This window comes from Photinus pyralis, unplaced genomic scaffold (assembly GCF_008802855.1).
Source record: "Photinus pyralis isolate 1611_PpyrPB1 unplaced genomic scaffold, Ppyr1.3 Ppyr1.4_LG8, whole genome shotgun sequence".
Classification (NCBI taxonomy): Eukaryota; Metazoa; Arthropoda; class Insecta; order Coleoptera; family Lampyridae; genus Photinus; species Photinus pyralis.
Window position 1 is genome coordinate 21,559,095 of NW_022170819.1, and position 10,908 is coordinate 21,570,002.

The 10,908-nt window shown below is 36.1% G+C and overlaps 1 protein-coding gene across 1 annotated transcript; it reads left to right on the forward strand.

Moving 5' to 3' along the window:
- The first annotated feature begins 8,880 nt into the window (after positions 1-8,880).
- On the forward strand, positions 8,881-9,892 carry LOC116177598. The gene is made up of 2 exons (XM_031496610.1): positions 8,881-9,689; positions 9,745-9,892. Exons 1-2 carry the CDS (start codon positions 9,050-9,052, stop codon positions 9,843-9,845), a joined length of 741 nt encoding a protein of 246 aa, XP_031352470.1. The 5' UTR covers positions 8,881-9,049; the 3' UTR covers positions 9,846-9,892.
- The last annotated feature ends 1,016 nt before the right edge of the window (positions 9,893-10,908 follow it).

Consider the following 10,908-nt stretch of genomic DNA (forward strand, 5'->3'; position numbering starts at 1 on the left):
TAGTGAGTTTTTGGAAGTAGTAGGCATTGATTATTTGAATAATTTAATTATGAGTGAAAAGGGTAAACGGATTGTTGTAATTGAAGAATTAAGAGATTATTTTATGTGTGGGATTTTTATAGAGAAGTCCTGGATTAATTTAGAAAAGGGGGGAGGAAAAGAAAAGCGAGAATGGAAAAAGTTTAGGAAAAAGATTAGGAATGATAGGGATGGTTCCCAGGCGTATTTGGTTGACAGTACAGTGCGAGATTCTTGACTTTGATTTAAGATTAGATTAGGGATGATAGGTTAGGTTTACTGCTGGAATAGGTCGGACCTAGGTTGAAACAATGCCGAAGATGGTTCGATCTATCCGGCATTTGAATAGTTAGCTAAGGGTTGTAGAGTTACAGTAAATTAGTGGTAGTTCTTAAATTTTTATACTATGATGATGAAATTTCTCAGGCTCAGCTGGTGACGTCACCGTGCGGGGTTTCAGTAATGACTAGGGAGCTGTGTTAGGCGATCGTGTCCGAATACCTAAAGCAGGTCCCGAAGTTTTTTAAAGTTAATTTGGTAAATTGAAAAAAAAAACCCTGTAATTCCAATATTTTGTTTTGTTTTCATAGTCAGGGGAGGATTGTAATTTTGTGTTTTTGTGTTCAATTTAAAGGGGGGAAATGTTGTGTTGTGTTATTTTGTTTTAGTTGTAACTTGAAAGAAATTATAGAGCGTCTGGATGTGACAATTTTGTTTAGTTCAATTAATTAACCGGGGGGGTTATTAATAATTTGAGACACAGGATTGCGTAAATTTCATGTTATAGTTTTGGTTCAATTTCTTAGAAGTGTTCTGTTGTTAGTTTATTCCTAGAATTTTTTTCGATGTAAATTTCTTTTTAAATTTTATTTGCCGTTAACGAGGTATAGCGCGAAGTAGAGATAAGGTTTTTCGCAGAATTGCCGGGCGTACGTGCCGTTTAGCAAGAAGTTGAAAAATCGACGCTTCGCGTGATTGGCGGACGGGATGTTGAAGAAAGGAGAAGGGCTTTTGGTTTAAATAGAAAATTTTGATGAGAGCGGGGCTTTTTGGTCGTTACAAAGCCAACCGGCGCTTCTTCGGTTACGTTATTTTTGAATTTTGTGGAAGTTTTCCTGCGTAGTTGGATCCAGGTTTTATTAGAATTTTGTGTCTGCCGTTTTGAGAAGAATTTATTGAGAAGTTTAAGAAGTTTGTCGTCGTCCTGTTTTTTTTTGTTATTTTGCGGAAACACGGAAGTTTTAAATATAATTTGTGGGTACCCGAAGAGAGAAGACGTCGGTGTTTGAGTGGTTGGTTCACGTGTTTGTGTACGGTTTACCTCTGTTTATCGGATTACGTTTTTTTCGGACTAATTTTAAATGTAAGTAGTAGTTTAGTGGTTTGTTTTGTCGTGTTTTTTTTGTAATGTTTGAGTAATTTGTTTTTTTTTTGTGTGTGTCATTTATTTGTTTAAAATTGTAAAGATTTGTAAAACGGAAATTTACGCAATTTTTTGTTTGAAATTAAACCAGTCATTGCAATCCAGGTTTTGTTTATTAGAGTCAAGGAGAAGTAATTGTCGGCGTCTCTTACTTTGTTTCAAGTTGTTTAAATCTGGGGGTAAAATTTCATATTGGAATTTAAGGATTTGGTTAAGCCACCTATTTATGTCATTGTTGGAATGCTGTAGGGTGGCAGAATCCAGCTGGACCTTGAGATACAGATAAAAATTTTGTTTTCATTTTTTTTACTACTGAGCTAGCTAGAGGGAAATCGTGGGATTTCCAGAAGTTAAGGTTAGGTCTCACAACAGTATATATATCTATATCTACATTCTGCTGTACTTTCTCTCCCACTATGACTTCCTCTTCCTTCGATGACTTGCTTATTAATGGATGAGCACATAATTTGATAATGACTTACATCGGACTTTCTTCTTGCATTTCCTGGAGAAGTGGCCGCCTGAAGCAAGCATTTTTCTCAATCACTCCATAGGTCGTTTCTGTTACTTTCCAATATTTGGCAGGGTCGTGAGTTTTATCAGGCAGAGATCCCTCCCCGCCAGATTTGAGAACAATCCGGAGGCTGTGGGAACGTTATCTTCTTGAATATTGCATTTATGCTGGCGTTCTTACCTCCTACCATTACATTTTGATTGTTGCTGTGGTGGTGTAGTTGACTGAAACCCTTCACGTGCAAGGGAAATGGGGAGATGAGATTCCAGTGTAGTATGTAGTTAATGTTTGGCCAAATTGCTCTTTTAGGAACTCATCGGCGAGGGGGTAATAAGTAAGTACCAGTGATGAGTTTCTGTTCCAATTTCCACGCACTGCACGAGAGCTCAAAACCTGTCTACAGCGTGTAAGTTCTCCTTTTCAAATTGCGCCACCGCACCTAAGCCAGTTTTCTGCTCTCCCGTCAAATTTAGAGAGTTCTACATCAGGTAACTTGAATCTCCTCTTCTCGTGGTAAGCTAAGTTTGATATAAATAACGTTATTTTAAGAAAAACCTATCTCATCCCCGTTTGAATTTCTTTCAACCCTCCGCAACCGCAATTATACCCGGTAACGAACAATTTAACTTACATCTAAACTCTAATAAAACAACAAAAATAATCAATTGATATGCTGTATCAAGTTTAAGCAAAAAGTTTATGTTAACCTGTGTGAAATTGTTCCTATTAACTAAACGATTAGAGTAATTGAAACACATATAACACCAGAATGTCCTTGATATCATCCATAGAAAGAATGAGCACAATTCTAGTGCCTTCGCTTTTTATATTCTCGAAAAAGCTTTCTGTTAAAACTGGTAAAAGGCTTTCGTTGATATAGTTATGGATAGAATTGGAGGATTTAAAACCGTTACCATTTGCGTCACCCTCAAACTCAACCTCAACATCATAAATTTAACAATGAGGCTAGGTGGTGGTGATGCTGTATTTTCCCTTTGATGCAAGTGATGGAACATTGGCGTTTGAAACGTTATTCCAATGGATCTGGTTACTACCATGGCTAAAAATTTCCCTTATGTGATGGTTTTGTGAGTCTCTCTGTCCGTCTGTTCTTCGCCTTACTCGAGATAGCGATGTCAAACTTTCGCCAATCGATTTCTACGAGTGCAAGGATCAGTGCTATTGAATATGAGCCGGATTAAAAGTTGGGTTTCCCTACTGAGAATCGTATGCGATTCTTCGTATCTTGTTTTCAATAAACCCCATTTCGGATCGCCAATTCTTTAAATGAAAGGTTCATTGGTGGTGGTAATGTACAGACTAAATTAGGGGTTCATAAGTGACTATATTGCAGCACAACTTAAATCGTCCTTCACCGTATTTTGTATGTTCAGGACAAAGTAATCTTGCAAATTGGCAAGAAGCTTGTCTCAACGTGGGTATTTAGAATACAAACTGCAAAAAATGTTTATTTTTGTTTTAAAACTACCCTTTAAATATCGCATGGCTGTACTATAAAAAAACGTCACGTCTTTTGGTAATATCAAATTTCAATGTAGTTTCCAATTCCATAGAATAAGCGATCCAAATGTATACTTTGTATAAGAGAAGAAACTAAGGCAAACCACCCCTAGAAATCGAATTAAGTAAACATGAAAAGCTCACTACAAATAGCTCGGGTATACAATTTAGATGCGATAGAAGAAGATACTTGAAGCCAACAACACAGAAGACACCACATGACAGTACTTGTGATGAATTTATTGTTCCCACGCTTTTTATCGCGCGGCGTGTGACATAAATCGTAGCTAATCTTTCTTATTTTAAGCTCTAAGCGGAATTGTCAGTCTTCTCGTCTCAAGGGTTAACTTACTTTCGCAAAGTTTCCTGCTGTTGATTTGAAAGTAACTGCAATTTTGGTGGATACTTCATTTTAAGTTTTTGTACCTGCACTTCCATCCGAAATTACAAAACGAATGGGATTGTTTTGGAATTCTAGAGCATTTACATAAAATCTGCAGCAAAAATGTGCCTGGTTTGATCCAGATTTTTCATATGCCATTCCTATAGGAATTTTTTCTACAAAATCCCCCCTACTGTAAAAGTACTAAAGTAAAAGTTTTTGTGCCCATTATATAGTAGGCTGTTTTAAAATCTTGCAGAATTGTAAGTTGAAGAAAGATGTAACATAAATCATCTTCAGAGAAATTAACTCATCAACCTTTGAAGACATACTTACCTTTATAAAAGCAGCTTTAATTAAGCACGACAGAATCATGCGGAAGAGTACCGATATCCCGGAAGATCATGCCCTTTTGCGCCGGCAGTGATAAAAGATCACAAGGAAATTATGAGACTATTTGTTAACGTAGGTGTGAATAATAGAAAAATTAATCATCATCCCACAAATGATCATAATAGAGTTCGTCCTACGTAATTAAATTATTACTTAACCTTAATCGATATTTCTATGCAATTCTTTTACTTTTTAATTAATCGAAATAATTAGATTGCCTTACTTGCGCACGTTGACTAGATACGGACATCCTTAAAGCGCGGATCCGACGAAAATTACAAGAGATTTAATTAGGGAGAAGGAGGAGGGCGAGCGTCAGAAATCGGAACACGAATTCACACTTAAGTCCGTTATAAAGGGAAGTCACCCCTTCGTACATGATGATAAAACGGGTATGTATGTACGGGTCAGCTGAAAGCTAAAGCTAAATCGATGAAACCACCGTGGATTAAATAAGAGGAAGGAATAAGGAAAGGGTTCCGGTCAGATAAGAGTACTTCAGTGTGGGAGCGGATACTCTTGGTTACTCCTATCGCGACAAGTTAATTATTCTTCTAAAATACTTAATAGAAACGGTAGATTATATCTTTCAATGCACTAGATAATAACAACATAAACTACTGCATTGTGATTTTAATATTCGATAATTGTATTCGTGCCGTTTTATTTAAATAATGCCCTTTGTATCGGAAGCTTAACTACATATAAATATTTGCTATTGAATAAAAACAGATTCGATGCAAATTATTAAGAAAGCTACATCTTAAATTCGTTATTGATGCCAAAGGGTGCGAAAACTAGTTCATATTTCACCTAGACGAAAAGAGACCGTTGAGATTTACCAACGAATCAAAATTCTCCGTTTGCAAGTGTTTGTGACCTTTTTGAAACGCGATGAATTAATGATCCTTCAAAGAGTTGCGAAAATGTCACATACTCTCTGGATCGTTTAAAGATGGACATATTCTGAACTTTTTTTTATAAATACAAGGCATTTAATCATTTTGCCTTGAAAGCTTGAAACAGATTGAAAAAACTGCGGAGCTCAAGTGCCGTTTTTAAGTCTCTGGATTTCCAAGAATCAAACCTTAAAGAGATATGGACTTTGAGAGCTTCTGATCAAGTTGCAAAAGCCAATTATTACGAGTGGACATTTTTATCCAAACTACCTACCCAAGAAGAAAACCCAGTCATTTTTAACTGTCAAACAGCTTCAGCATGTACGAGGGGTAGTTTTTATATTCTCGGACTGGACTGTTTTGGATATTGATGCAATTTTTTGTTATCATCTGTTGAGATAAATTCGATGTTGAAAACCAAACTGGCCTACAGTCCTTTCTTTTTGATGCATTATGGGCAAAAGTTAAATTTTTCGATTAAGTATAGATAAAAGCCTATACTGTCTTTGTGGATTAGGTTATCGGAAATTATTGTTGCATAATCAGCCGTTTTCAAAATAAATATACGGGGTCATGGAAAAATTTATCGGACCTAACCTCATTTTTAAACATCTTGTATATTTTAATCTAGAAAGACAGCATATTAAATTATCTTTTCAGAACTATAGCACACCAGGGATGATACTAAAAAAGATTCAAGTAATTTAAAAAAATTCATAAAATTTAAAATGGTTTTTAAAGATTAAAAATGTTGAAATGATTCAAAAAGTATAATAAATTTTACAAAATTCTTGAATTTTTGTTATTTCTTTAAAAAGTTGTTAACCTTTTTGAATTGAATCCATTTAAGAAAAGTGATTAGCCCGATAACTTTTTTTTACCTGGCTCTATATACTTATTTTGAAAATAGATAGAAATACATTACAAAGAAACTTCTGTAATAAACGCATTTCCGATAAATACGTGTATTTCCGTCAAACAAGTGGAGAGGGGACATTTTTACCCCCAACGAAATAAGTAGGTACCTACTTACTTACCTCCCTTTCTAACGTGCGGATGGTAAAAATAAATTATAGGCTTTTATTTAAAAATCGAAAAATGCAACTTTTGGTCATAACTGTATGCCAGTTTGGTTTTCAACATCGAATTTATCTGGAAACGTTTTCAAAATTTTGTATAATCAAAAGGTAGCCTTTTTTAAACAAAAGTTGTATGTAACAGTTACAGTGTTTTGTTGTTCGATAGCTGTGAATGAAAGAAAGAAAATCGAATTTGTATAGAACGTGGCATTTGCGCGGGACACGGCAAGTTATTATTTCGCCCGTCCGCTCTGTAGATTTATTCTAAACGGCTTTGTAGCTCAGTGGTAGAGCGTTGGGCTACAAAACCCAGGTCGGCTGTTCAAACCTGGGCTGAGGTAGGAATTTTTCATCTGTGGCAGAGATGGGAATTTCCTTGGATCAGTTTCGAGCATTCTGCCGGCTTCTCCGAATTAGGTTTTCTGCAGTTTTCCTAATTCGTAAGGTAAATCTCGGATTAGTATAGAACAACTTAAGACCTTCTGCAGGGGCGGGGCACCTCTAAAAAGCATTATGCGGGTCACTCTGTAATTGGGCGTAAGCCTGCTGAGCGTCTAGAACAAGAGGGACAATAAATAAATTACAATCCTGAATCGAAACAAGAGTCGATGCAGTGGCATGTTAAGGACTCCAACCCTCCCCAGAAGTTTAAAATCACACCTTCTGCAGAAAAAATAATGGCGCCCATTTTTTGGACTGATTGATTATATTTTGGATAGGTAAGGGTAGTACGGTAACGGGAGTGTATTGCAAGGCATCGCCTTAGAGATGCTATTAAAGTAAAGAGCCGCGGAAAACTGACGCAAGTTGTCTTGTTGTTCCACGACAATGAGTGCCCAAGTCCAGACTTTCAAAAGCTGTGACTATTTTTTGTTCCCGAATCTAAAAAAAAAACACTAAGTAGGAAGCAAAAAAACGACCCCTCGTATAAATGCCCTGAGTAAGTGACGTACAAATTGCAAGATTTGATGTAAAACTTGAAAGCATAAAGGATCTTCATCACAAAAAAAAGGCAATGTTCAGCAAGAAAATTAATGGCAACGGTTGTTTGAGATTTTGAAGGGATCCTGTTGATTCCTCGCGTGAAAATGGGAGACTATTTAAAACGTTAAGGTTGCAAAGATCTCGGTATTTTGGCGCTAAGGCCATCATGCTGCTACTCGACAGCTGCAGGGTGGATAAGGCTTAAAAATGTCGGCAAGGATTAAGCAGTGGCGTAACTACCATCGGGCAGTTCGGGGCAATGCCCCAAGGCCCCGCAATCTCTGGGGCCCCGCAACCCGAAAGGTGCCAGCCACACGTAGAAAACGATGTGTAGTATACAAAATATAAAAATGTGTGCCATGCCTCATTTTAGTGATTTGACTAGCACAATGTCAACGAACGAATTTTTCGAACTAATCATCAAACAATATGGGATTCTCGAGAGTGATTTTATTCAGATGTTCACGACTTTTTATTATTCTTGACATTACCTGTAACTGTGGCAAGTCTCGAGCGATCGTTCAGTAAGTTGAAAATCATAAAAAATTATCGAAGATCTCAAATGGGTCAGAAAATATTGATCAATCTAGCATTTCTTTCAATTGCATCGCGTCGGAAACGGATCTGACCCAAGTAATCAAGGATTTGCAAATGCAAAGGCTAGAAAAAGAGACTTTTAGATTTTCTATATAACTTAGGCTCGTCAAATATGTATGTAATTATTATTTCAAAAATTAAACGTTTAGTATGTTCCGATTTTATATTTTGCAATTAATAAGAAGTATAGATTAAAAAAATGACTGTTTTAAGGTGATTTTATTTAAACGATTCTTATTAAAAACTTTAATGCGTGCCTAGTACTTATAGGGGGCCCCGAGGACCATTTGCCCCGAGGCCCCGAGCTGTCTTGTTACGCCACTGGGATTAAGACGCCTTATATTCCAGATTCAGCGCCCTGCTCTTCTTCCCCAAGTTGAGACAACACTAGCGAGACCAAAATTTGCTTCTGATGATGACCATTAGTGGCTTAGTGACTATTTTGAACAAAGAAAGATTTTAAGGTATCTCTTTATTACAGAAACGGTGGAGTAAAAGTATAGACGTTAATGGTACATAAATTTTGTTTTGCTTTTTCTTTCGTATCTGAGTAGATTATATTATAAAAATGTCCCACAACTTTTCGTTAAGGTAAAATCAAAGAATAGATCCTTGGAGACCTTAAGGTACAGAATCGTGTAGAGGTAATTTTGTCATACTTTACACGCAATCCATTCCTAATATACGCTGGAATAGTACTTTTTAACCAAATCTATACAATTGAGAGATATTTCCACTACAATATGCAACCCATCAAACTTCAAACAATAATGCACTTATTACACGCGCTGTAGGCAGCTGAAGGTAATTTCCTTTTTATTTTCACTGGAAATACGCTGTTTGATTTCAAGTGATAATGCCTTGTATTGTATGTCAAAGAAGTAGCAAATGGATAGGATTAACTGGTTAAAGAATTGCAAGATGGACCGATATGCCCAGTTTTGGAATATGGTCCACCACCACCTGCAGCCTACGAGCGAATTATTATTGCATGTTAATATTGTTAATGTTTCTATGTTTTTTTGACGATATTATTAATTCGAGAGAAGGGTTAAAGGGTAAAATCGGAATTTTACAGTCTTGTAATGACGTCATTTTTGTCTATCCTTGTTTAACTAATGTAAAATGACAATGACAAAAAATTTTGCCGAAATGTTGTTGTCGTGGCTAAATTTTACCTGAAATGCTTGTCAAGTGATTGTCAGTTTTGAAGTTTTGAAAACGCCAAAGCGTCAAAACATGCCGCCAAAAAACCCTCATCGATTTAACGAACAAACACAGTTAATAATTCTAAATGTGTTGGCTTTCTTTCAAATTGAACAGGAACAAGTTCGGAATGGCATACCACTAGACATCAACAATGTTATACAGCGAACTGCACAAGCAACGAAAGTCAGCCCAACAACCATTTCAAATTTGAGAAAAAATGGTGTAAAATCCGACAAAGATTACGCATCTAATGTCTCTACCAAGCAAAAGATTAACAAGACGAAAATCACAGAATATTTGAAGAATAAAATTCGGGATACAATCTATTATATGTACTCCCAAAAGGAATATGTTACACTGGCAACTATTAGACAAAAATTTCTGGAGCAAAACGAATATTTTCAATTTTCCATTGATTCATTGAGAAAGTGGATCAAAAGTATGGGTTTTAAATGGAAGAAGTCCAATGACAGAAAATATCTTATGGATTTACCGGATATTGTCCACAAACGAATAAAATTCTTAAGGGAGTACATTGAAAACAAAAATTTGGGACATGAGGGTTATACTCCGGTTTTTATGGATGAAACCTGGATATTTAGTAAGGGATCATTTCGAAACAGCTGGCAAGATGATACTAAGCACACGGAATCAATTAAACCCAATGAAGGTAAAATAAGATATTATAATACCTTTTCAATATCATTAAAAGAGATATTCTTTAGGTCATCGATACATTATTGTCCACGCTGGGACGAACGATGGCTTTATTGGTGGGGCAAGTTTGATTTTTAAAAGTGGAAAAAAAAACAGGGGACTATCATGATAATATGAACAGGGGTAATTTTGAAAATTGGTTCAAGACTCAACTGGTGCCAAATCTTCCTGAAAAATCTTTAATTATTATGTACAACGCAAGCTACCATTCTGGCCTTTTAGAGAAAATTCCCACCAAATCATGGACAAAACAAAGAATGATAGAATGGTTAGGGGAAAAAAATATCGGCTATCCAGAAAAGGCAATGAAGGATCAGCGCAAACTGCCCCAAAGAGAAACAGTACTACCTTGATGAATATGTTAAGCCTTTAGGACATAAAATTTTACGGTTACCGCCATACCACTGCCAATTTAATGCGATTGAAATGGTGTGGTCTCAGTGTAAACGAAAATACGATCAGTACATTGCAAATTTTAAGGGATCACCACAAGAGGTTTTGGCAACATGGGAAAGGGTTATCGGGGAGATTTCTAGGGATAATTGGGAGAAATACGTAAACCATACGGACAAAGTAATACAAGAGGCTTGGGGAGCAGTACAAGTTTGTGATGCTTCTGACATCCCACCTCTTGTTATCACTACAGACGCAGATGACGACCTTACTGACGACGAATACTTTGATTTTGACTCTGACGATACGGACGAGGGCGACTAATTTTCTTCTAATACTGTGACCATTACAATCGCAATAAATTGGCATTGGTATATTTTTGTTTTACGATTTTGATTTTCCAACTATTCATCAAGGTAGTGCAATTTTTTCTTGTGTAGATGTGGTTTCGATAGTGGTTCTTTGAATTTTTATGTACTCCTCTGCTAATTATTTTTTGGGTCTTTTCGGGAGTATTGATTCCTAAATAATATTCTGTGATTTTCGTTTTGTTAATCTTTATTTATTTAAAAACAAAAATATGTTAATATTACTTATATGTTAGTTGAGCAAGTTATTAAAATAATTAGTGAGTAAATGACCTTTTTTGAAATACTAACATTTTATCCATCGCGGTTTCGCTCGCAAAAAATATGAACTATTCGCATTTTTTAACATGTTAAAAATTTATTTTCGATATCTTCAGTCGTTTAGGCTGTGCGTTGATATCTCAGTCAGTC